This window comes from Diospyros lotus, chromosome 13 (genome assembly GCF_014633365.1).
Source record: "Diospyros lotus cultivar Yz01 chromosome 13, ASM1463336v1, whole genome shotgun sequence".
Lineage (NCBI taxonomy): Eukaryota > Viridiplantae > Streptophyta > Magnoliopsida > Ericales > Ebenaceae > Diospyros > Diospyros lotus.
Genome location: NC_068350.1, coordinates 31,940,571 through 31,968,115, shown reverse-complemented (window position 1 = coordinate 31,968,115; position 27,545 = coordinate 31,940,571). Strand labels below are relative to the sequence as shown.

Below are 27,545 nucleotides of genomic sequence, written 5' to 3'. Positions count from 1 at the left end.
TCTGGATTCTCAAGACAGAGGTTATACTCAGGTAGTCAGATATTTTAATACTGATTGGGCAAGTTCTCCATCTGATAGATGATCTACTTCAAGATACTATGTTCTGGTTGGAAGAAACCTATTATATTGGAAAAGTAAAAAGTGGGATGTTGCAAGGTCGAGTGCAGAAGCAGAATATCGTGCTATGGCCTTGGCAATGTGTGAATTTATCTGGCTAAAACAATTTCTTCAGGAGCTCAAGTTTGGAGAGATATCAAAGATAAGGTTAATTTGCGATAATCAAGCTGCATTACATATTGCCTCCAATCCAGTCTTTTGTGAGAGGACCAAATATATCGAGATAAATTGTCACTTCATCCAATAGAAGATTTTATCTAGTTGTATTACCACAGATTTGTCAATTCAAATGACCAATTAGCAGATGTCTTTACTAAATCTCTCATGGGTCGTTGAATTGAGTATATTTGTAACGAATTTGGTACATATGATATATATGCTCCAACTTGAGAGGGAGCATTGAGTTGTATAAAGAGGTGATTGCTATGTTTGTATATTATACCTAAGGTTAGCTTTATGTCAAGGCCTGAGGCCCATGGTTTGTTTAATATTTATATATATAGGTGTACTGTCTATTAGTTTAATACAATGAATTTTCTCCCACTAGGGTTTTCTCTCTCTCTCTTTCTCTCTATCACTAAGGTCCCAGATAGAACAAATCAAACACATTAATTATGATGGACTGCATATGGCCACAACGAGTCCATATGGCAGCAGATATCAAGAAACTTAGCATGGGGAATTGATCAATTAACCGAGGAAATTTGGTGTTACTTCTAATTACGTAGTTCAAAACATTGGAAGACAAATAGGCCATTAATAACAATCATCAGCATTTGACCTACCAGATGAAGAGCCAGGAATAGTAACACCAGCAGCAGCAAGAATATCTTTTATTTCAGACTCAACTGAGAGAAGATTAACTGCAGGACTAGGCCAGTCCTTTCCATTCATCAAAACTGGTTTCCATACACCCCGAGTAACTTCTGCAGAAAAGTAGCTAATTATAGCTGCAAGAGAAGCAGGGAGAAAGTTGACAAGGTCCCTCAAACCTACAAGCCATTCAGGTACATCAGAGCCTGCAACTTATCAATAAAGTATACGTAATAATGAAAGGTTTTGCATATATTTTATTCTCAAGTTTCTGTAAGACCCATCTTTTACGTAGTCTAATATTTAAGCAGAGACTGGTTGACACCATTAAAAATAAATGGAAAAAACACGCCACAGAAAATAAGGATAAATAGGAAGGTCACAATGAACCTGTTGTTAGATCCCGTGATGAAAGCTTTCCATGGGCACAAGCTGTTAAGATTGCCTCGAGAACAAATGGGATGGCTTCCAATACCTCCCATGCAGGGAGCATAGATATCTGGTAAACTTCTTCTCCTGTACTAGTTGAGGGACCACCAAAGTCATTGCTTGATGACATGGAAGAGTCAGTGGATGCAGTCCCACTTTTAGTTATTTTCCAGTAGATCATATTCAATATTTTATTTGCAACTTGATGAACAGGATTCCCATTACAGAGGCCAGAAAGTGTTGATGCTATGCAGGATTTATTTTGACAGTACCAAGCCCGTAACTTTGGATAAGAATCAATATACATGGGCTTGTTTCTGGCTGATTCATGCAAATTTGAACTGGTGACTGTATGATCTAGGGAAGCAGAATTATGTGATTGAATGCAGCTGTTGCGCAATATCAAAAGGTACTCCAATGTGAGCTCACTTCCAATTGCCCCTCCTCGCCCCTCAACACAATGCTCTAGGGGAGGTCTGTAGAATTTCCACAGACGAAGAAGAAAGAGAAAAGCAGAAGAAAATACCATGTATACTGAGGATTCGTCACCCTTGCTTGATTTTTTATTTGATCCTGGGGGAAGTGACCCAAAAGTCTCACAAAGTGGCATTAGAGAAGCTGCAATTTGAGGCACCTGCAGTAATAGAAACTTCAAATCTTTAAACATCCTAAGGTATATATGATGTAAAATTTTAATACACCTAAGTTTGAAAGTAGGCATTATATGCTGTAGAATGAAGTTCCTACTACCTGTTGGTCCTTGGGGGGGGGGGGGGGGGGGGGGGGGGGGGGGGGTGTCCTATGATTCAAAAACTTTTCACCCAAAACAATTTGGTGTGTTTGATAAAGATGTTATGTATGTTTAGATATAAATTGTGCTTAAGATGATGTAGTGTCACAATGATAATCCAAGCAATAAACAGTAAACAACATACACCACAAAAGGCACAAGATTTATAGTGGCTCATCACCTCAAGGTACCCAACTCCACTTCTCAAAGCAACAGGCTAAACCCTTACAATATGTTTCCTTGGGGTCACTGAAAACCTTTCCAACTCGGTTTTCATGGACTCACCAAAAACCCAACTCAGTTTTCATGGGCTCACCAAAAATCCAATCACAACAATGGCGGTGCTCTTTCTGTAAAACAATATTGCGTCTATGTAGGCTGATTTTTACACAAAAAAGCACATAAAGATATAAAGAAAGATAATACTTTATAAAGCTTTTTTAGATAAGTTTCTCCTCAATGGTTGAATAGTTGAGAAGCCCCTTAAGAAATCTCTTTTGAAGTAGCAAGATGTTGTTGTCAAAAAACCAGGAAAAACTTCCAATCAATTATCAACTTAGTCGAACACAACATATATACAGAGAGGTTGCCAAGTTTAGGATATCTCCTAAGTTGGATACCTTCCTAAGTTAGCCTAAATGAGTTAGGCAACTCTCTAACTTAGCAATCTTCCTTAAACAAATTAGGAAGCTGCTTACGAGAAATAGAAGAAAATAAAAGATTCTAATCTACAATTTACAATCAATCAACCAAGAAAAGGAAATAATATCAAGACAAATCAACTCATTTGCTAACACTCCCCCTCAAGATGGAGAGTGTATGTCATACATTCCCATCTTGATGAAGATCTTGTGAAAAACACTACCCGATAAGCCTTTGGTAAAGACATCAGCAAGCTGTCCACCAGTAGGAATGAAAGGAGTACAAATTAAGCCATTGTCAAGCTTCTCTTTAATGAAGTGTCGATCCACCTCAACATGTTTAGTCCTATCATGTTGAACCGAGTTGTGAGCAATGTTAATGGCCGATTTGTTGTCACAATATAATCTCATAGGAGCTGTCCATCGAATCCGTAAGTCATCTAAAATAATCTTGAGCCATAATAACTCACAAATTCCCAATGCCATAGATCGAAACTCAGCTTCAGCACTAGACCTTGCCACCACATTTTGTTTCTTACTATGCCAAGTAACAAGATTGCCACCTAGAAATGTGCAATAACCGGAGGTGGACCGCCTATCAACAAGGGAACTAGCATAGTCGGCATCCGTGTAGGCTTCCAAAGACATAGGGCCACCCGTCTTAAATAAAATACCTTTACCAGGAGCACTCTTAAGGTAATGAAGAATACGATGCACAGCTTTAAGATGACCCTCCTTTGGACTATGCATAAATTGACTTGCTACTCCCACAGCATATGCAATATCCGACTGAGTATGAGAGAGATAGATTAGCCTTCCTACTAACCGTTGGTAAGACTCTTTATCAACAGCACCTCCCTCCATGTCTTCACCAATTCGATGATTTTGCTCAATTGGAGTATCAAGAACCCTGCAGCCTAGCATACCGGTTTCTTGCAAGAGATCTAACACATATTTATGTTGAGAAATGAAAATACCTTTCTTAGACCTAGCCACTTCAATGCCCAAAAAATACTTTAGGTTCCCAAGCTCCTTTATTTCAAATTCCTGAGTCAAACACTCCTTCAATGCTACAATTCTATCTTGATCATCACCTGTCACAATTATATCATCCACATACACTAGCAAAGCAGTTAGTTTACCAGTTGGAGAGTGGTGAATAAACAATGTGTGATCCCCTTGACTTTGCTTATAGCCCAAACCAAACATTACTTTGGCAAATCTCCCAAACCAAGCTCTTGGTGATTGTTTCAGTCCATAGAGAGCTTTGTTCAAGCGGCATGCTAAGTTTTTTCCTTGATTAGGAAACCCAAATCTAGGAGGAACCTCCATATAAATCTCTTCCTCTAAGTCACCATGTAAAAACGCATTTTTAACATCATATTGATACAAAGGCCAGTTTAAAGTGGCTGCCAATGATAATAGAACCCGAACAGTGTTCATTTTGGCCACCGGAGCAAATGTTTCAAGATAATCCACACCATATGTTTGGGTATAACCTTTGGCCACCAACCTAGCTTTGTACCTTTCTAAAGAGCCATCTGATTTGTATTTGACAGTAAAAACCCATCTACATCCCACTGGTTTCTTGCCTTTAGGAAGTTCTACCAGATTCCAAGTATGGTTCTTTTCAAGAGCATTCATCTCAACTCTCATGGCTTCCTTCCAATTCTCACTGCTTAAAGCTTCAGATAGGTTTTTTGGAATTGGTATGGAAGAGACATTGGTTAAGAAGGCCTTGTAAGCTGGGACAGATTAGAATAACTGAGAAACAAGTGTAATGGATGCTGGGTGCAAGCTCGGGTTCCCTTCCTTAGGGCAATTGGGACATCTAGATCATCTAAATTGAGTGTAGATGGCTGATGGTCAACTGGAAAAGATGCTGGTGAAGTAGGTTTAGCTTCAGGAGAAGATGGAATAGAATTCTGGTGGGAGTCAGATACTGGACTGCACTGATCAGGACTTAAGTTAGATAATTCAGCATGCTTAGATGGAAGTTCTGGGGCTCTCTTTCTTGTATACACTTTCAGAGGTTTAGAATGTGACTGAATAGTTTCTCTTACATCGGTATTAGCACAATCCTGAGGATTAGGACAAGCTGAAAGAGTGGAGGAACATCTAGGACAAGCTGAAGAGGAACATGGAAGAGTAGGAAGATATAACTCCTTTGCATTTCCACCTAAGAAATCAGTCTCCCCATGAGTGTAGAAATTCTGGAAATATGACTGATCTTCCACAAATTTAACATCAGCTGAGACAAAGAATTTTTTAGATGGAGGATGGAAACATTTATAACCCTTTTGAGTAGGAGAATAGCCAACAAAGACACATTTGAGGGCCCTAGGATCCAATTTTCCCCTATGAGGAGAATGGTTATGAATAAAAACTAAGCTGCCAAACACTTTAGGACACAAATCTGTGAGAACAAAGTTTGGAAATCCTTGAGTAAGAAGCTGAATTGGACTTTTGAGACCAAGGTTTCTTGAAGGAAGCCTATTGATAAGATAAGCTGCAGTTAGAACAGTCTCTCCCCAATAGTGTTTAGGCACATTATTATGAAACAACAATGCTCTTGTAACTGTTAATAAGTGACCATTCTTCCTCTCAGCTAGCCCATTTTGCTGGGGAGTATAAACACATGATGATTCATGGATCACACCTCTTTTAAAAGAAATGAGAGAGAGTTTGATTGAAAAAATCCTTGGCATTGTCGGTTCTCACTCTTTTAATTTCAACACCAAATTGGTTTTTAATCATGGTGTAGAAATTTTGAAAAATGGAACAAACATCTGATTTGTTTTTAAGAAGGTATAACCACATTACACGGGTACAATCATCAACAAATAACATAAATCACCTTGCACCCGAAATGTTAGGGATAGGAGAAGGACTCCATATGTCACTATGAATTAAATTGAAAGGAAGAACACTTCGAGTATTATTAAGAGGAAATGAAGCTCTTTTATGCTTAGCAAATTGACAAATATCACATTGAAATTCCCTACTATCTAATCCCTTGAACAAAGAGGGATACATAGATTGAAGAACCACAAATGATGGATGCCCTAAGCGAAAATGATGAAGCCATAGGGTATCCTTATTGGATTTAGCTAAAAAAGACATAGGAGGAACATATTTCAGTTTACTAAATTCTTTAAGATAGTATAGCCCCTCTTTCACCTTAGCATGCCCAATCATCTTCCTCGAGTCCCTTTCCTGAAATTCACAAGAGGTTGGAGAGAAGATAGCAAGGCAATTAGCATCTTGAGTCAGTTTTTTAATAGAGATGAGGTTGGTGTAAAGTTTAGGAACATGAAGAACATCTCTTAGGATCAAAAGATTGTTCACACTGATGTCCCCTATTCCAGCAACAGTAGTTAGGGATCCATCAGCCAGAACAATCTTTTTGGTGCTTGGACAAGGCTTGTAGGATAGGAATTTTTGGGAAGAATAGGTCATATGGTCGGTGGCACCAGTGTCAAGAACCCAATCTGGTTTAAAACCTAAATCTGAAACTTTTAAGCTGGAAGAATTGAGAGTAATACCTGTGAGAGCAAGATTTGAAGAACTTGCTCCTAGTTCCTTCTCAAGTGAGCCTAATAGGGTCCTCAACTTCTCAATTTCTTCTTGTTTCAGCCCCATAAACTCAGCTTGTTCAATGCCTTTGCCTTCCACTTGTTGTCGGCCATTGATCTCTCCCTATCCCAGCTGACTGTTAGCCATATATGACTGCCCATTAGGCTTAGATTGTGGATGTTGTCCTCCTCTAACTGGTTTTCCATGGAGCTTCCAGCATTTATCAATTGTGTGCCTCGGCTTTTTGCAAAAAGTGCACCACAAATTATCTCTATCTATGGTACTTCCATTTGAATCCACCTGTCTTCTATCTTCTTTAATCCACCTTCCACAACCAGCCCCCTTTATAGTGAGTAATGCTGATCCCTCTAACTGATGATTCTCTAACATCACTCCTCTCCTACCTTCTTCCCCTCGAATAATAGCAATAACTTCATTTAAAGAAGGTAGGTCAGATTTACCTAGGATTTGGATCCTAACAGCATCATACTCCAAGTTTAGCCCAGCTAAGAAGTCATAGATCCGTTCTTTCTCCACAAATCTCTTTTGAATGACTGCATCCTCGCTGCACTTCATCTGGATGCACTGATAGTGATCCAATTCTTGCCACAAAATCTGCAACAGATTAGAGTACTCAGTAACAGATCGGTTGCCTTGTTTTGTTGCTGCCACATTTGTTCTGATTTCATAAATCTGTACAGCATCATTGATTTTGGAGTAGGTAGTCCTCATAGCATCCCATATCTCCTTAGCCGTAGTTAGAAACATTACCGTATCGCTAATCTCTGGATTCATAGCGCTCCAAAGCCATGACATGACTAATGAGTCTTCTTCATCCCATGTAGTGTACGTGGGATCCTCCTTTTGAGGCCCGGTTCCCTCCAAGTGGCTCAATTTCCCCTTGCCTTTCAAGAAGGTCTTGATTAATTGAGACCACTTGAGATAATTTTTTCCGCTCAACCTATAAGCCGCTTGAATAATCGGAAGCTCTCCTCCAGTACTTATCCCATGGCTGGAACCCCCCGTAACAGCACCTGTGGCTGTGACTTCGGTCGTACCTTCCGATTCTCCAACGTCGCCTATACTATGGTTGGAAGGAAAAAATGGATCAAGGTATCTCGGCTACAAACAATCACCGAAACCCTATGGCTCTGATACCATGTCAAAAAACCAGGAAAAACTTCCAATCAATTATCAACTTAGCCGAACACAACATATATACAAAGAGGTTGCCAAGTTTAGGATATCTCCTAAGTTGGATACCTTCCTAAGTTAGCCTAAATGAGTTAGGCAACTCTCTAACTTAGCAATCTTCCTTAAACAAATTAGGAAGCTGCTTACAAGAAATAGAAGAAAATAAAAGAAACAAATTAGGAAGCTGCTTACAAGAAATAGAAGAAAATAAAAGATTCTAATCTACAATTTACAATCAATCAACCAAGAAAAGGAAATAATATCAGGACAAATCAACTCATTTGCTAACAGTTGTTGCTCTATTGAGGAGGTTGAAACAGGATTTAACTTCTGTTTGCACTTATACCTTGCTCTTCACAGATGTAACCAAGTAAGCTCAATAAATGCCCTAAGACTTGAATGTAGGAAAACAGGGCTTGAAGAGATTTCAAAGTTAACAATCTAGCCTTCCTCTGTCTCTCCTTCAACGCAAGCATTTTTATATGGAAATTCAAATGTTAAATGTTCTAATGCTTCCAATGTTCCTTTGACCAAGCATTCAATGCATTTAAGGTGGTAGGTGGCATCAGCCTGGTGAGATCCCTGATAGTTAACCAGGTTTGTAACCAAATCTCAATAGTTTTCAGCAATTTCCAGCAAGAAAACGAGAACAATCCAGGGCATTCGAGAGGCCCTTACTCTCCAGAATTTTCTACCCAAAAACCAGCCACTGTCTCCCTCTTCTTCTAAGCTATTTATACCTCTCCTCTGCCCCTCTCTAACCGAATTCCCTTGCACATGCAAATTATTCCCTCAGCATGTGGATTACAAATCTACCCCCCATGCGCAAATGCTGGTTGTTACACCTGCATGTGTTGATTCCCTATTCTAACCTTCATGCATGCTGCTGTTTGTGGCGTCTTTGGTAGGTCCGGTACACCGGTGGCCTATCAACCCATCTAAATTTTCATTGTATACGAGCCCCTGATGTCCCATCATGTTGGCTGATGGCATCACCTGAAGGTTTCAGGAGCTGTAACAGGCAACTGATGCTCCGTCTGTATTTATCTTGTTCTATAGGCTGAAAATTCAAGAATCCAAGTCACCAGCCAAGAAAATTCAGTCCACTGATCCAGAGTCTGATCAACTCTAGATTTCAAATTGCATTACCTAGTGAAATTTCAAGAAACTGATACTTTGACTAGACTTTTGGCTTGATCATGGTCTAGGCATTGACCTTTAGAGTTTCTTCAAGCATTAGAACCAGCAGCTAATGCATTGCTTGATGGACTCTTGAATATAAAATTCCTCGCCCAGTCTCTGGTTAGTCAACTTAGCCAGTGCAGAGGCCCTTCAGTCGATGCTTCAAGAGAGTAATGAGTGCTTGATGTGTGTTTCTGGGTGCATCATTTTTAGATGGCCACCATCCAAGGGAAAATTGAGCATTCTTTAACATTAATGTTACCCACCATTGGCTTATTTTGCCCAACATTTGAACTTACCACCGAGACTTTAAAAGGCCAAAATTGGTCCACTTGATAAGACCCCTTATGCTGAAGCATCTGATGCAGATTGACCCCCTCTCAGGAAGAGTGCATTTATAGTGTAATAAATTAAAATAATAAATATTACCCAACTTACCACACCATGCAAAGACAGAATATGAACGGTATCAATAGAAGCAGCCCCCAAAAGGATTGAATTCAGCATGGGCATATAATCAACCAGATGACTCCTTGACCCTATAAAATTTTGAGGAATAGGAGGAGAAAGAAGCTTGACCACAAATTGCACCACATATTCCTGCAAAAGGAACAATTTTTGGGCAAAGAAAGTTAACTTCACAGAGGTAGCTAAAATCTTACTGGAAAGCAACACTCTCTGGGGAGATTAAGAAAAACTAGTTGCAAATTGGCAAATTGCTAAGGAAAATTGGCCAATTGGAAAATTGCAAATTCTCACAAAGAATAACATAAGAAGCTACGGAAAATAAATAGGCAAATTGCTTGATTCAGCACAAGGATATTTAATTTGAACCTTTTTAAGAATTCCATTCGTCAAAACTGTAAAGTTCAAACAGATTTAGCTACGAACAGATGGAGGTGCAGTTCTCAAAACAATAAATGGGGCACTTGGTTTCTGATGCTCTTACACCAGAGATTTTTAGGCCTTTAATGCTCTTTTTCATGGGACAATCTCAGTAACTTCTGTCTCTTGTCACCATTTTTAAGGCTATGAGTAATGATATATCTCAAAAGCTTTTTCAAACAGAAAACATGTTCCATCTTAGGACCACGAGTGAGTGAATTGCTACCTGAATATTCCATCCACAAGTGAGAGATGCACCACACAGGATCTTTGCAGCAGCCGATTTCTCGTCCTCCGACCCATTCAATGCAATATAATACAACTTCTCAACCTCTGCTATACTTTAAAAGAAGGACAATGCACATTCAATTCAAACAAAAGATAAAAGAGTCAAACTAAAAACTCCTTTATAAGTACCTTGAAGCAGGATTTGTCATGAGTGCATTTACTAAGGGGCCACTTAATAGTGCTCCTTCCATAAATATTGCCCAAGGAGATTTCTGAAGATGTGATGAATCTGATAACGATGTCATGGTTGCACACACATAACCAGGCCAAACGTACGTTGATGTGTCAATTAATTTTCTCGCTAGACAAGCTTCCACAATGAGATGCCTCATATCACCACCTTCAAGAAATGGACAATGAAAATCAAATAGAACCTTAAAAAAGAATAGCTCAAGCATAAACCACAAAGGCAAAGCAACAGAAATATCAGTGCTATTTTAAGTCATGGCCAACTGTGAGACAAAGGACCAAGCTCAAAAATAGAATTTTACCAGTTTTTCCAAAGGCGTCACTATAACCACCTGTGCTTGTTCCATTCTTCACATGCTCAGAATTAGAGATGAAGGTTGCTGCTTTAGCAGCAGCATTATTAGCTGCATCAACAACTGATGCAGGAGGGCACAAGAGAGCAGTAAAGTGTCCAAGGACTTGAAGAGAGGAAATCAGTCCCTGTCTCCTTGAAGCATAATCATTTCCATTCCTTCCACATCCATGACCAATCTCCACATACATAGATGCTACACCTCCTGAAGAAGATGGCACGGCATCGTCCTCCAAAACCCGAGCAATTGCCAAGGGGGTGATAGACAAAAGGGCACAAAGACGGGCCTCCAAATGTGGAACTGGACCTTCTAGGGGTTCACGTTCCTGTGACAATAAATGGAGAAATAAGTAAATAAAAGCTAGATTTTGTTGATTTCATGAGAACTTTTCATGCAGATAATCTTACTCGTTGCACAAGGCGAAGGGCTGAAAGCCAGAGTGCCAGAAAAGTTTCTTGCCAGCTTGCCCTGTTAAATACTTTCAGCGTATTGATTAATTCTGCAATTAAGATCATCATTATCAGAGATGTAAGAAAGACCTTAAGTTATTTAATCTACAGTCTAAAATATAAGACAAACCATGACACTCAACACTGAGAAGTTCCAGTTGTAACACAACTGACCTGTAAGTACATCAATGGCGGAAGTGGCTGGAAATTGTTTCCCATCCATGGCATTCTCCATATAAATATCGAACGGAACCCAACAAGCAAACCTACCAGATTTGGTATTATAGCAAGGTGATCGTTTATGTGATTTGATATCAATAAGCAACCCAGTGAGGTGGTGGCTGTTGAATTGGTATTCAAAATCCATTGCTCTCTGGATATTCAGAGACAATTTTGCCAGCGTGTGGTCTGCAGACGTTAAATCTGGGGATGCCAACTTTTGAACTTCAAGAAACTGCATTCTCTGCAGGAGGCCATTGAATGTTTCAGGCCTATTCCCACCCAAATCGCCGATGACAAAGTAAAAATAAGTACAGAAAGATAAGGATAAAAATAGCTAGTCAATTATATATAGATTACCAAACAAAAAAAGAAAACATTTACTTATCACAGGAAGATTAAAACTTGGGGACTTGAGAGACCATAACAGGGCAGAATGAGCTCTCCTAGCAGCAGTTCTCAAACTTTTATTCTACCCAAAAAAAAAAGGAAGAGTGGATTCAACTGTTTAATTCTTAACCACCTACTCATCTTAAAACTTAAGCTTGTAAAGAGATGGGCAATGTATATAAACAACACATTAAGCCTTAATTCAACAGTATGGGGTCAGCTGCACAAATTCAAGCTCACCAATCATATCAATGCCCTTATCTTCTGTAAGCCCATATTTTCTAGAATTGACTGCATAACTGAACCAAACATGTGTAACTTTTAAATATCAGGTTAGAAGTGAGGTATGAGTTTAGGACCTTTACCTGCCCTATATTATGTCAAATTATTAACAATAACTCATCTAAAACCCTAAACTTCATAAGTGAGCATAACTACATAAAATATTAACCACTAACTGATCTAAATCCCTAAATTATTAACCACAATGTGAGGTCAGCTACATAAATTCTCTCACCCCCCCCCCCCCCCCCCCCCCCCCCCCCCCTCTCTTGTGGGTTTTAGAATTGTCGGAACCCATTGCATGCTATCCATCATGCAATGTGTTTTGGAGATATTCCAGAAACCATCAAGCGATGGGCTTTGGAGTCAACCTAGAACCCATCACACACAATGGGTGAGAGAGAGAGAGAGAGAGAGAGAGAGAAGAACCAGTAATCATGAGCCACCGAGCACCACCATCTCCACAGCCTCCATTGCAAGACCACTGCTTCAGCCTTGTTCGATCTCCCTCCTCCCTTAATCTTTGTTGGCTGAAACCTCCTGTTCCAATTTCTTCTTCCCCTCCAAACTTCATGTTCAGCTCTCTCTCTCTCTCTTTATGCTCCGATTTGGCATTGACACTGTTGGGTTAATTGAATTGGGTGTTTGTTAATGGACATTTGTCGTGGCTAACAAAGATAAAAGTCCCTTCAGCCACATCAGCAAAAAATTGCCCAAACTGAGCTTTGGCATACATTTTAGGTACAAACTAGGCCTTTTGGCATTATACTTCAAACTTGACAAGAAACCTTAAAACATGATATAAGACATAATATTCTTATAGAGGATACAACCATAGATAGAGATGGTTGTATTCTACAATTCAAGTAGCTGATTCCACCTAGTGGGATTAAGGTTTGTTATTGTTGTTCTATCAAAGCAAGGGTAAAACTAGCTAGTAAAGGATCAAAGGCCCAGAATCCAACCCAATCAAAAATTACTAGGGCATTATACCTTCAATTCTTGTCCAACCTGAAGCTTCTAATTATTTGCTTCCTTAAATGAAAAACATAGTGTCAGGTTCCTAGTCCTGATCTAGGGTTTATTAGGTATTTGGGAAGAGATCAAGAGAGAGAAAAGAGAGAACAGAAAGAACAAAGTGAGAGAGAGAGAAGAGAGAAATTTTAGAGGGAAAGAATTATGTTATTTCACACAATAATCTCTCATCCTCCAAGTAGCAGCCTATTTATAGGCCTTCTAGCTTTCAGTTGTTATTGTTAACTGAAAGATACAAGTTGCTTTCAGTCAGTTGTAACTATAACTGCAAGGTGCAAATTGTAACAGCAGCAAACAAGGTACAATATAGTAATTGCAACAAGATGTAATTATTGTTATAACCCTAGGACCATGACACATAGGAGGGTTATGTCACAACCCCAAGGGTAGATTAGGCATAGGATATTACATGTATTTGTTAGTGGTTGTACCTTACTGCATTGTTGGTTGTATGTTTACCTAGAAAGCCTATAAATAGGCTGTAACCTAGAGAATTAGGGATATGGTTGAATGATAATTTGATTTCAATATTTTCTCTCAACATTCCTCTCCCTCGATTTCCTCTCTTCTCCCTCAATTCTCTCTGTTTTTGTTCTGTCTCTCCCTCACTATTTGCTCTCTCTCCCCCGTTTTCTTCTCAAATTCCTTTCTAAAACCTAGCCAAACCATAGGGTCATGTCATTCAGTATTAGAGCAAGGCTTTCCTCAGAAGTTGATTGAAGACGATTTCAAGAAGCTGCAATGAAGGTGATAGTCACTTGCAAATCAAAAGCCACCTCTTTCTTGGAAGTGATTTGAAATTGGCTAGATCAGTGACTTTTGGACGTTAACAAGCCAACAATTTAGAATCAATCGAGTAGTGATTTCAAGCAATTCCGGCAAATTCAAGATTATGACGATTTCAAATGGGTCACGACTTGGGTAGGCAGACTATAGAGGCGATCGATTATCAAAAGACGTGGACGAAACTTTAAGCCGCTAAGGAGGCAAACTAGGTTTACAGGAACCAATTTCGGTTTCCAAGGGGATCCTTAGAAGCTCATCAAGAAGTTGTTACAGAGGAGAATTTGCAAGGATTTGAACTGAAAAGATGGATACAGGAATTGCAAATACTTGGGACATAATTGACAGCAAATTGAAAGGTCTATCAAGTAAGTTTGATGAATTTTTGATAAAGTTTACCAAGAAGGATCAAGTTGGAGATGAGAGATGAGAGTTACAAGGAGGAGCTTAACAAACTAAAACAAGAGGACTCGGTTATGGAGTACTTGGTCAAGTTTGAGAAATTGAAAGCACCAGTGCTCAACTCCCATCCAACCTTGATCGAGTCTTATTTTGTATCAAGATTCATTAATGGTCTTAACTATACGCTGAGGCCTATGGTGAAAATGATGTGTCCTGCCACGATACAACAAGCAGCTGAAAGGGCTAGGATGCAAGAGTGGGGGCTAGAAGCCATTTATAGAAAGCATGGGCTGCCCCCTAATTGTTATCTTAAAGCAGCCAGCAAAACGAAGGTATTTCTACGGCTACCTCCAGTTTGCAACAAGAAGTTGATGAACTTCCCACAATGGATGAGGAAATTCAGGAAGTAAAAGATACTTCGATTGATGAGATCTCTAAGGAAGATGGGAAGTAAAAGATGTTGTGAACTCGAGAAAGGATATGATCAGAGCAACTTGTCAAGTCTCTTGCATGAGACTTGAAGTGCAGAGAATTAGAAAGAGAAAGAGAGAATTTGGAGGGAAAGAGAGAGAGAATTTGAGAGGGAAAATAGAGAATTAAAAAGGGAAAGATCTTCTCATTCAACATAAAAGTCTCATCCTCTTAAAACTGGCCTTATATAGGTCCTTCCCACAATTTAATAACACAACCATGGGGAACATTCTAGCTACTCGCTACAAGCGGCCCATGTGGGCTACGGTTATTATAGGAATCATATAAAAATTTCAAAATTACCACCAAGGTCTTAACATTTCCCACCCCTAGAAAGTATTCTTGTCCTCAAGAATCTATAGAAGTGTCGTAGCTCGTGGAAATTGAGTAAACAATTCGGGTAGATACTCCCAGGCGGTGTGATGAGGGTTCTTGTGTGACCACCAGACTAGCACCTGGGTTAGAGGCAACGAGCCTTGGTAAATCACCCGCTTATCCAGAATGGCCTAAGGCTCCACTATCTCTTCCTCTTCCTCACCCATAGTGGGTACTTCCCAGCTAACTGTCTCCTATGGCTCAATAGATTTTTTTAATAGGGGATACATGGAACACCGGATGCATGTTAACCTGTGGTGGCAATCTAAGTTTATAGGAAAGCTTCCCTGCCTTAGCCTCAATGACATACGACCCAAAGTACTTGGTGCTTAGCTTAGATGCAGGGGTAGATGTGAACGATTGCTGCAAAAACCTCTTCACTCTCAAACAAACCTTGTCCCCTACTTCAAAGGTTCGGTCACTCCTTCTCCTGTTAGCACTCTACTTCATCCTGTTTTGGTGAGACTGAGTCTGGTTTGAGATTTGGGTTTTAAGCTTAGAAACCAATTGAAAAAAAAAAACAGATTGAAAAATCGCAAGTGTATGGCAGACCTAAAGAAGGAGAACAGCGAGGAAGTGGTCGATCTAGGTGAGTTGGCAGAAGCGACTGTGGCATGGCAGATTAGAGAGACTCAAGCGAGGAGGCTACGATTTGGACAGCTACTGTTGGAAGCAATGACGACAGCAAATTGAACGTGAGGAGGAGAGCGGCAGCAATCAGATCTAGGTAGATCTGGCCGACGCGAGCGCGGAGGAAGCCGTGAGCTGAGGCAGCAATGCTGGGCAGTGGCAACAGCGGCAACGGGTGTGGATCTGGGTGGCGGCAACAGCAGTGGCAGGCACGGATCTAGGCGACGACAATAGAGGCCACGATTTGGAAGGCAGTCGTCGAATGTGAGAAAGGCAACGGTGGCAATAGAGTAGGCCACAAACAACGACGACGCAAGGGCTGGCGAAGGCCAACAGCCGTGAGATCTAGTGAAGGCCACGACCATTGAGCGACAGTGGAGGTCACGAGCAGAAAGCCGAGCGAGATCTAAGCAGAGGTACCTGGATTTTGGTGATGGCAATTGGCAACGATGGCTATGGAGGCCAGATCTCCTCCAGATCTGAGAAATGATGGTGGATACTAGCAGCGACGGTGGCACGATGGCAATGCTTAGGTGATAGCTGTTGCAAACGCCAATAGATCTGTGGTCATTGGCGAGGGAACGTTGTGACACCAGCATGCAACAGCAGTGGTAGCAATAGAGAAGATGGAGATGAACTATAGAAAAGGGACGCTGGAACTACAGAAAAGGAACGTTGTGACACCAGACGCACGCAGTCGCTGAAACAAGATCTGAAGGCGGCGCTGATTGCAACTAGGGTTTGGTAATGGTAGGCTCTGATGCCATGTTGAATCAGAGAACTTGATTGAGGTCTAGCCTCTTCATTTAAATTTTATAGTAGGAATGTACAATAATTTACTCCTAAAAATAAGGCCTAATTGACAACTTATTGATAGCTATGACAGTTAATTACATTTATTCCAACAGTATACAAAGGTAATAAGGACATAACATTTAGTGAGAATCCAAAACCAAGAGAATGCAATAAAACCAGGTCCTCCACACCTTAAACATTTTTTAAGAAATTGAGTGAATATATGATAAGAAGAAATGGAGCAAGTAAACACTGTTACTCACATACTAAAATAAGAAACATGAAAAATATTGAAGTTAGCGTAGCTATCCAACCAAAAGAAACTAATTAGTTACACAGTGAGTTTGTATTTAATTCCAAATGGGTGTGAAATGTGCATGTTCCAGTTCTTACTTTCAGATAAAAAGCAAAGGAATTCAAAGTAAACATTATGCACAATTAAAGCACATACATGTTCAAGTAGACAAGGCGAAGCAGAACCATAGCCTTTCTGTTTTCAGTTAGCTTTGCCAGCATCTCAAAGGCCATAAAAGAATTTGATCTCCTTAAACTTTCAGGGTGTTGATTTCTTTTACAGATTCGACCTCCTTTAGAGTCCACTTCCATTTTCTGGCTATCTTCTCTTGCAATGGTTCCACTTCCTTTGTCAGCAGATGTCATTTGCAATCCCCAGTCAGACAATGTGCTATCAATTAAGCCAAGGCATATGGTAAAGAAGGATAACACAAGCACATGTCCAAGTTCCAAAGCCTGAACTTCATAAGTCTGGGAAAGCTGAAGGGCAACATCAATAGATCTTATTATCCTGTAAAACAGAAGTATGAATCAAAACAAACCTGATCTGAGGTCTAATTAGTCACCAGACATGAATCTATAAATCATGCTTCTATTCCAACATATATCAGCTGGAATTTGCACTGGCAACATTAATTTTTAACTGGAAAGTCAACATCAAGAGAAATCGCATTGAAAAAAATGGACCCCTTCCCCATCTGGTCAAAATGGAATGCAAATATTACATTATTAGCTTCTTGGGCACACAGAGTAAGGAACAAGAGAAAGCCGATTTCTAGACATTGAAAGCTAATAATTAACAGGGTACCAGACCAGACCATTGGACATTGCCACTGGACCATGTTTTGGCAACCTGAACACATCATAGCCTGCTATTAACAGAATTTTCCCTTTTCCATTAGAAAGAAAATTTTTGTTTTCCTAGAAAAACAATAACAGGATATTAAGCCTTAATCTCACTGTGTAGAGCTGACTACATGAATTATGGGTCGTCAATCATTTCTGTCTATTGGTCATCTGTTTCCTTAGATATGAATCTGTGTATTAGTGCTAAACCTAATCCAATGTTTTAATGAAATATGCTAAAAACACTCCAAAATTTAGCCAAACACTACAAAACATTCTGAACCAATAAGCTTTCCAAGAAGTTAACAAAATCTAGCAAGAGTTAACCTATTTAACTTTAGTTAAAAGCAAATGGTGACAAAAGAATAGTAAATTTATTAGAGATTCCAAAAATTTAGACAAGGGAGAAGAAGAGATGCCTGTTAGTATATGTAACAAGGGTTATTATGTACCTTTATTAAAAGGAAATATCAGAGAATCAAAAGTACCTCTTTTGAGTTTATTACATGATTTACTAAAGCAGACAAAAAAGGAGAAGTAAAATGGAAATGATAAGTGAGTTATCCTTCTTTGTTCTATAATTACATTACAAAAATCATTGCCTTCTCATGTCATTTTATTTCATTTTATTTTTATTTTTATTATTATTTTACCAATCTCATTACAGCCATAATACTTGAACCAACATTTAGATGGACCCTTTCTTCTTTGTTTTCTTGACCTTGCCAGATTTTTACTCTCTTCTTTCACAGATGATGTAACATTTCAGATTTCAGTTCATTTATGATATATAAGGTATCTAAGAAAGCACAGGACATTTGGAGACTCTTTTGGGTTGTTTAGTTGTAGAAAACATTTTCCATTTTTCTATCTCCAATTTTCTACATCTCAAATTTTCCATTTTTCCTTTTCCACAAAAAATTGGAAAACACGTTAAATCTTTTTCTAGAAAATTAGATAACATGTTCAAAATAGTTATTTTCTAATATACACAAAATTTAGAAAACTGAAAACATCATTATAAAACATGTTTTTTAGATGTTTCAGTTATTTTCTTTCTTGGTTATTTCCTTTATTTAGATTACAACAACAACAACAACATATCCAGCCGTTATCCCACTATGTGGGGTTAGCTACATGAATTCTAGACTTCTATGTGAGTTACATCCCAACAGATAGTTTGTCTAGAATTCATATTTGGATCCGACTAGGTTTTACGTTATTGTCAATAAATCCACAATTCTTTAAACAATCAAATTATTGTTTTAAAATGCAAAAACAAAAAACCTCCATCAGTGTACCTAGAGCTCCAAGCTTAATACAAATCCCAATTCTGCAATTTATTTGCATAAAGGAGCAACTCTTGTGGGAATAAGAAGATGATAATAAAGAGGGATAACAAGAGAATACTGTCATCAAAGCAAACCTATTCTAGATTACCCACAAGTTGGAATTACAAAAAGAGCCAATGCAGAAATCTAGCCATATAAACATCAATAAATCAGCCAAGCAACAAAAACCTGTTTAAGATTTACTAGTTTTGACAATGATTGGTCCTGCAGAAGACTCTAATCACAAATAAAGAATAAAAGCATTGCTGTGAAATTGTGAATAGCTGAGGAAACGAGAGTACCTCAGAGAGAGATAGATTAATTGATTCAACAACAGAGGGCTGTGAAGGAAATTTCAAATCCAATTGAGAAGAAGAGGGAGGGGCAAGGAAGCAGAGGGCTGCACAGTCCTGTGAGTGTGAGGGAGGAGACAACCCATTGAGGAACAGAATTTGGGAAATGTGATCTAAGTTTGTGAAGGAAATTTAGGAAAACAATTTTTTTATTGTTTTCCATTTCATAGTGTAAAGTTGGACAATTAGAAATTTGAATTTTCTGTTTTCTAATAGGAAAATTGTCAGTTGAACACATTTGCAATTTTCTGTTTTCTATAGAAAAATTTCCCAGAAAACAGGAGTTGTTACATTTTCCATAATTGAACAGCATTTTTATGTTTCTTTGGAAACATGTTACCCTTTGATTAGTTTGGTAGTTCTGAAGTTTTATTTTTAGCAGTGAACATCCTTTGCTTAAAGAGGTTTATGGCGCGATTTGGATGAATTTGGGATGTGATTTGCACACACGAGTGATACTAAATTGTGCCATAAGAATTCTGATATTTAAAAGTCATATGGTGTTTAAATACTTATACTCAAATGGGGTGTAAATGGAACCAAACCAATGCGCCAAGTTATAGGATATTATGTGCACATATTAAACATGGTAACCTGAAGATAAAAATGGAAACAACCACTGCATGGGTGGAGAAAAAATTCCCTAAAAATTTAGAGATGTCCCAGAGTGTGTTAGGATAATGTTATGAAGAATTTGGTTTCAAGTAAAAATGTTTTAAAAGGTCGAATTACCAAAAGGGAAGCCCATCATGAGGATTCCAGATAGTTGTAACTTGTTTGGTTTTAGCAAGGGGTCAAAAAAGTTCAAGGAAAATCCAAAAATATGTTGTAAACTAGAAAATAACTAATATTAAATCTGGAAAGTTTGAAGGAAAAATCTACAAAAATATGTTGTACACTCTAAAATAACTAATATTAAATCTGGCAAGTTTGAAGTTCAGGACTAATTTTAATGGGTCTAATGTAACAAGAAGTGGAAGGGTACCCAGAGAGTATCCAAGATCCAGTAAAACATCAAATTTTTTGGGCGGTCTAAGCTTGATCAGAAAAATCATAAAAATTAGAGGAGCTGCCTAAAAGGTTAATAAAATCATTAGAACCCTGAAATTCAGGAGAATTTCAGAACTCTTCTTCTATGTAAAACCTCAGATTTTCTTAATGAAAGGTTCTCCACTCACCTTCTAATGTACCTCAGTAACTCTCTACATGTCTCTTAATCACAGCAATGGGAGAGTGGAAGCAAATTCCATTCAGTCTTTGCTTCATGTCTCTGCCTTTACTGCTCTATAAGTTAAAATCTCCAGTCTTATTTGTCTTTATCTCTATCACCGTCCATTGTCTCTCTCCATATCAACCGCCTTATTTAGTAGCAAACACCTTTTACAGACAAACACAAATGGAGAGTAATTGTACCATCTAAATGGCTAAGGATTGATTAGTAACACCCAACATGGCCGAGCAAAGGGTACTGGCAAGTACTAATTTGGTTCCATTATGCATATGGTGAGTTCCTTGAAGCACTTGTGGAGTTAGTGTTATTGTCTTTTAATAAAATTAAAAGAATGCTGTAGGTAATGCCACAAAAGGAGGAGAGGGGGAAAGAGGGGGGGGGGGGGGGAAGAATGACATGAGAATGCAGACGCACAGAAAATGGGGTTTGTTGACCAGATACAAGGCCAGGCTTTATTAATTGAATGCAGTAGTTGTCTCCCAGGGTTTATAGAAAGAAAAAAAAATTAAGAAAAAGTAATGGTCAGATAGAAATAAGAATCATGGTAGAGATTTTATTACTCAATTTGCATTTTCCAATCATCATTAAAGTCACAATCAACTTTATCACAAGAAATATGCATGTATGTTCTTCTATTTGTAACTATGCACTGCTTGCAAATTTAAATGTAAAATTGGATGTCATAAAGGAGCTTACTTCTTTTGGCATTCATTTCCTCCAATCCCATAAAATGAAAATGCATATTTGCTCAAAAGTTCAAGATAGAGTCGATACGCCTCTGGTTGAGACCATCTGTGAGGAATAATCCTGTATTAAAGATGTAAAGCAAGTAGAAATGAAAATCTTGCAAATTGAACAAATCAAGAGTTAGTACATTGTGGAAACATAGCTTCTACAAAGATTACAAACTCATAAAGTCATCTCCACTCCAATATGTAAGAATGTTTTAGACATGAAGGCATCTTGGTAATATGTAGGGGGTTTGGCTTTACATAAAAGAAAGCCATCATTTAAAATTTGCATGTTAATATAGACATACATATACAAGAAACTCATAGGCATATGCAAATTATGCTTATTCCTCATATTGCTGATTTCCTAATTTGTATCTTCATTTTTTTTGTCTGATTAAAGGTGATATGCCATTGCAACGGATTTATAAATGAGTTTCCCCTCTATTACTGAATTACCATATCAATCTACATGGTGATCACTAAGGATTATATGAATGCAATTTGACTTTCTTCTACATTAGACAATTCAAATTATTCAACAACAGCACCTAATTCTTTTAAAGGTTAAAAATTTTCCAACTTTCAACCTTGTTTTTAGCCTAAAAAGTTTTTAAATCAGACTACCAACAAATATGCTTATTCCAATACATAATCTAACACATTCTTGAGCTCCTTAAAGATGACTTCAACACTCAAACAGTCAAACCCTTACTATCTGTTTCTTAAGTTACTTTAGTTAATAAATGGCATGGAAACCAAGGCAACACACAGGTTATTGTTGGTAACTGAAATTTGAAGACCATTGTGAACTTCAAAATTGGCTCTCAGAAAAGCACAAGGTAGGTCCACAAGACTTGCCCCAGGCCCCATGAGCCCTAGAAAAAATTGCAGCCGTCTAGATATCCTATCTCCTGAACAATATGACTTGTTGAAGCCCAAATGGCCATGCCACTGATTAAGCAAATAGGAGGACTAAATGTCCCTGTCCCTAACAACAAAAAGAGAATAAAGCACAAAAAGAGAATAAAGCACCAACCACTTCTACTTCCTAAAAAGAAAATTCACAAGCACACTTTCTAGCTTCTAGAATGTTGAGTGATTAGACTACAGTATCCTCCATCAAAAGCATAGATGCATTGAACTATTCAACAACTCACCATTAGGAAAGTTCTTAATGCAGCATTGTCACAGAAAATAAAGCTCTAAAATCTTCCAGTGATTGTAGCAAGCTGATGAGTATGAACATCTTATATTCACTTTTCAAAGAAGATACTTAAGAAGTGCAAGAGAATGTTAAATGAAAAATAAAGTGTAATGAAAATGTCTAATTTGCCCTCATATAAGGGGCAGGGGCTCTGCAGTGAAGATGCCTCTGCAATAGAAGGAAAATAGTTTGGCAAAGACAAGGGCATCATAAATAAGGTTCAAGAAAATCTGTCCTTAAGTTTCTTAAGTGGTAATTTTTTCAGGAAAATACACTATGCCAATCATTGGGAAACATTTTGATATCTTGTAATACCAAATGGATGCTAGAAGAATGTGCTTCCAACCTATTGGCCTCAGACCTATCTATATAAACCCTTGGAAATTGGGGGAAATTGTAAGTCAAGAGCACAAACTTGCTGTAAGACAAGCAGGATAAATATTTTTTGATATGCACGATAGTGGCTAAAGAAGCATGCTGATGGTAGTATCACATATTTGATCTTAGTCCCACTTAAGGTATTGAACGAAATAGTCAACTTCTCACTGCAGTAACCATATACAACCAAGCCCGCCACACTGGAGTTCAGGTGCTCGCCTGCCTGGCTCAAATCAATTTATCTCCAAAGCATTCAAAATCAAATTCAGTGGATATTGACCCAAAGCTGAGAAATTATTAAAGTAATCCCAAGTCTAAGGGCATAGATTTAACATCAAATAAGTTGTCAATAACGGAGGGACTGACAAGGAATATCGGTAGAATTCTGGAAGGAATTCTTTGGTTATTGGAGAAAGAAGAGAGAGAGAAAAGATCAGCATATTCTCATTCACACCTTTCCTTGGGCATAGCCCTTACATATATATAGACGGTTAGGGTCCTTCTAGGAGGTGGCCCTACCGTAGTACAGCCTTGTAACGGCTGAGAACACCTAATTGCATGACAAAATTATAAACAAAATATAGAAATCAGGAATATGGACCAAACTACCCCTAGGAGCGTGACAATACCCCTCTCCTTAAAAACATTTCTTGTCCACAAGAAATCTACAATAGCCTGATTACTTGGGGAAATTGCGTGAGTAGTTAAGGTAGGTAGTCCCATGTAGTGTTGCTTGGGTGACGGTTGGTCCACTGTACCAGCACTTGTGTTAATGGCATGGAATCATGATAGGTGACTCTCTTGTCTAACATAGCCAAAGGTTTTGTCTCCTTCGGAGGATCTGTCTCAAACCTGGGTAGGTCTAAGCTGACTAGATCATGGGGTCCTACTGACTTCTTCAGTAGCGACAGTGGAAGACAGGGTGGATTCCAACCCCTTCTAGAAGTTGTAGTCCATAAGCAACCCTCCCCACCTTGGCTAGCACTCGGAATGGCCCAAAATACTTTGGGCCTAGTTTAGATGGGGCACACCCCATGAATAATTGCTGTTGGAACCTCCTTACTTTCAGATACACATTATCCCCTTCCTCAAAGCTCCTTTCACTTCTCTTCCGATCTGCCATTTGTTTCATCCTATTTTGTGCCACTGTCAACTCCTCCTTTATAACTTGCAAGGTTTCTTGCCTTTGCTTTAAGTGTTGGTCTACTGCTAGCTCCATAGTTGAGTAGTGCATCACTATTGGGATCAATGGGGGTTTGTAACAAAATAGTGCCTCAAAAGGGGATCTTTTTGTCACAACCCAAGGGTCGTATTGTAATTTTTGTTTTTGAAATTTTAGTTGTATTGGCAAGAGCTAATTGATTCTGTAATAGTAGCCTTCCCAAAATACCCTCGGTTTGAATGTAATTGCTGGGAACAACCTATAAAAGGCTCTCACGCGAAAGGATGGGAATTCATTGTTGAATGTGAATTGAATTCTTCACCTCTAAACACTCTCTCTCTCTCTTTCCCTCCAAATTCTCTCTCTGTTCTTCTCCTCTCTCTCCCTTTCTCTCTTCTTAAACATTCTCAAAGTCAAGTCTCCCTCCCGAGACTTGACAATTGGTATCAGAGCCAGTCATCCTCGGCTATGACCCGATGACGGTAGAACAGAATTGGGCAAGATCACGATTCAAGCGAAGTCCGGAGAAATGGCAAAGGACACTAGACTGAAGCAGTTGGAGAATAAGATGGAGGCAATGGAGGTTGGGCTCACCTAGACTTAGGACGTGGTGACATAGAGTAGGGAAGAAATGTGTACAATTCGTGAGGAGCTATGATTTGATATGGTGGCTTCCCATGATGGAGTTCTAAGGGAGCTAGCAAGGCAAAGGGAGTCTATGAATCAGCAAATTAGCAACGTGATTAACATGCTATCCGCACTCCTGCAATTCCAATTGCCATCGAAATTCCCTCCTCAAGCAACGCTGGAGACTGGGTCATCGAGGCCAGGCATTCTGCCTAGGCCACAGAGAGCTTCAGAGGCGGGAAATTCACACTTCAAAGAGGCGAATGATCAAGTAAGAGAATTGAACTCCCCTAGATCTAGCCAAGGCCCCCTACCAAGGCTAGAGATACCTCTGTTTGAAGGATCCAAACCATGTTGGTGGATCCAAAGGTGTGAGAGGTATTTTCAATTCTATCACATACCGAAGAATCGGAGGATCACCTTGGTGATAGCATATCTAAATGATGTGGCCGATTGCTAGTACCAAAGATGGTCCAAATCTAGGGGCATGGGGGCGAGGTGGATTGATTTTGCAGAAGAATTATGTGTTAGATTTGGAGAAAGGAACATAGCCGATGTCATTGAGGAATTCAACTTAAACAAGAGGGTACGGTCACTAAGTACTAAGAGAAATTTTAGGAGTTGGTGGCATTGATGTGGAGTGCTCAACCCACTCTTACAGATCAATATTTTGTTTCAAGTTTCATTAGTGGCCTAAAGGATGAGTTAAGATCCATGGTTAAGATGTTGTTGCCGACCACGATGAGAGAGGCAACAGAGAAGGCAAGGTTACTAGAATTAACACTAGAGGCTATTTACAAGAGGAACAGATCGGTGCCAAGGGCGATGCCTCCTGCTAGCTACCTGACAGGGGGCAACACTAAGGCTTTAATAGCCTGCTATGTCCACGGGGAGAGCAAAAGGGGGTCCTAATGCCCCTACTAACCGAGCCCCAACAATGGAACAAAAGAGAATGCTGGGATTATGTTTCAGATGCGACAACAAATACGGCCCCGACCATCAGTGCAGGAGGCACTTGCTCAATATGGAAGGAGAAGATGGGGAGGAAGAGGAACACATTGGGGAAAAGGAACAGGAAGAAAAAAGTAAGGAGACAGAGGATGTGTAGGAAGAAAAAAGTAAGGAGACAGAGGATGTGTGTGAGGAGGATCAAGGACGAAAAGGGGGAGAAATCTCCTTTCATGCTCTAAGGGGAGGTCCTACTGGGAAGATTATCAAGGTTGTGGGACAAATGGGGAGGAAGAGGTTGATGGTGTTGATCAATAATGGCAGCACTCATAGCTTCTATAATGAAGCTATTGCCAGTGAATTGAAATGCAGACTTACCCACACCACCCCACTTTCAGTGAACATGGCCAACGGGCACAAGATGTATAGCCATTGTAAGTGCGTTGATTTCAAATGGGTGATGCATGGCTATGAGTTTGGGCTAACTTGAGGATCCTTGAGTTGGGGGGCTGTGATATTGTTCTTGAAGTGGATTGGATGAGGACGGTCAATCCACTCACCTTTGACTTCAACAAGCTAGAGGTGATTGTGGAAATGGAGGGTAAGAAACTCATGTTGGCTGGTGTCACGAACTAGTCGGTGACAAGCTGGTTACGCTCCAAATAAGAATGAGAGAAGGAAGAAAAGGATAGAAGAATGAGTCAGTGAGGGAGAGTAGAGAAAGAAGAGAAGGAATGAGAGTAGGGAGAAATTTTGTTTCAATTCATAGATGCCTTCTCCAGAGAACTTTAGAGAGGATATATGCTAGCTAGAGGTAGGGAGAGTCGGCCGTAGCAGATTCCCATCCCCAGGCGATTACAACCACCTTCTTGTCCTATTCGCCTACCTTGCACGTGACCTAAACTAATTCATAACAGAAATTACAGAATAGCAATAAGGTAACATTTGGCTACTACAAAAAGAAAAAAAATAGATTCCCGGCTGATTCATCCCTTGACAATTCTCCCCCCTTACCAGATTTCTTGTCCTCAAGAAATTTGGAGTAAGCTGGCTGCCCTCGAGAACTTTTTAAGCAATTCCGGCAGATATTCCCAAGAATTATTTTCTGCTGACCTTCCCTTCCATTTGATTAACACTTGAATAAGTGGCGCTCCCTGATGGTAATTTACTCTCTTGTCCAGCAGAGCCTCTGGTTCTTCCAACACATCTCCTTCCTTTGGCAGTAGGGGCAATGTTGAGTTCACCCGTTCCGTACCCACTGCCTTCTTCAAGAGAGAAACATGAAAGATGGGGTGTATGTGCGATTTTTCAGGCAATTGTAACCGGTAGGCCACCTTACCCACCTTAGCCAAAATAATGAAGGGTCCATGGTAGCGGGGGCTAAGCTTAGACACTTGCTCCCGTGTGATGGACTTCAAATGGGCATGCTTCAGCTTCAAATAAACCTCCTCTCCCACAGAAAATTCTCTCTCGCTCCTCCTTCGGTCAGCCACCTGTTTCATTCTGTTTTGTGCGGACGCTAACTCCTGTTTTAGCTGCCTTAGGACTTCTCTCCTTCATTGTAAATATTCTTCAACCGCGGCTGTCGTGGTGTGCTCGCCCATAGCTAGTAGGAGGGGTGGTTTATACCCGAAAAGAGCTTCAAATGGAGACGTTTTGAGGGAGGAGTGATGGTTAGAGTTATACCACCATTGTGCTAAAGCGAGCCATCTATGCCATTCCTTTGGTTGTAGGATACACATGCACCTCAAGTATGCTTCCAAACTTTGGTTTACCCTCTCGGTTTGCCCATCGGACTGAGGGTGGTAAGCCGTAGACATACCCAATTTTATCCCCATAGACTTCGTCAGCTCCTTCCATAGAAGGCTTGTAAAAATCTTGTCTCGGTCCAAAATTATTGTTCTAGGAACACCATGTAATGTCACCACTCGGTCTAAGAAGACCCTGGCCACTTCCTTGGCCGTGTAAGGATGGGCGAGGCCTATAAAATGGGCGAACTTGGTTAGCCTATCAACGATTACCAGAATGTTGTCCCTACCTTGAGACCTGGGTAATCCCTCCACGAAATCCATTGAGATGCTTGACCAGGCTTGTTCCGGTATGGGTAGTGGTTGTAGCAGTGCCGGGTAGGCTACATTCTCAAACTTGC

General features: G+C 39.6%; 1 protein-coding gene across 2 annotated transcripts in view; it reads right to left on the bottom strand.

Annotated features, from left to right (window-relative positions):
• Positions 1-27,545, bottom strand: part of LOC127788399 (mediator of RNA polymerase II transcription subunit 33A-like) — a 68,828-nt gene that overhangs the window by 25,262 nt on the left and 16,021 nt on the right. Inside the window, exons 2-11 of one of the 2 annotated variants that reach the window (XM_052316600.1) lie at positions 21,040-21,150; positions 16,740-17,093; positions 11,081-11,397; positions 10,865-10,956; positions 10,407-10,782; positions 10,045-10,255; positions 9,854-9,968; positions 9,181-9,342; positions 1,321-1,993; positions 903-1,109 (exon numbers count right to left, since the gene is read on the bottom strand). In XM_052316600.1, coding sequence (XP_052172560.1) covers positions 903-1,109; positions 1,321-1,993; positions 9,181-9,342; positions 9,854-9,968; positions 10,045-10,255; positions 10,407-10,782; positions 10,865-10,956; positions 11,081-11,397; positions 16,740-17,093; positions 21,040-21,150 — 2,618 coding nt within the window. Of the gene's footprint in view, positions 1-902; positions 1,110-1,320; positions 1,994-9,180; positions 9,343-9,853; positions 9,969-10,044; positions 10,256-10,406; positions 10,783-10,864; positions 10,957-11,080; positions 11,398-16,739; positions 17,094-21,039; positions 21,151-27,545 lie in introns of those variants that run through there. The other variant, XM_052316601.1, reaches the window with a different exon arrangement.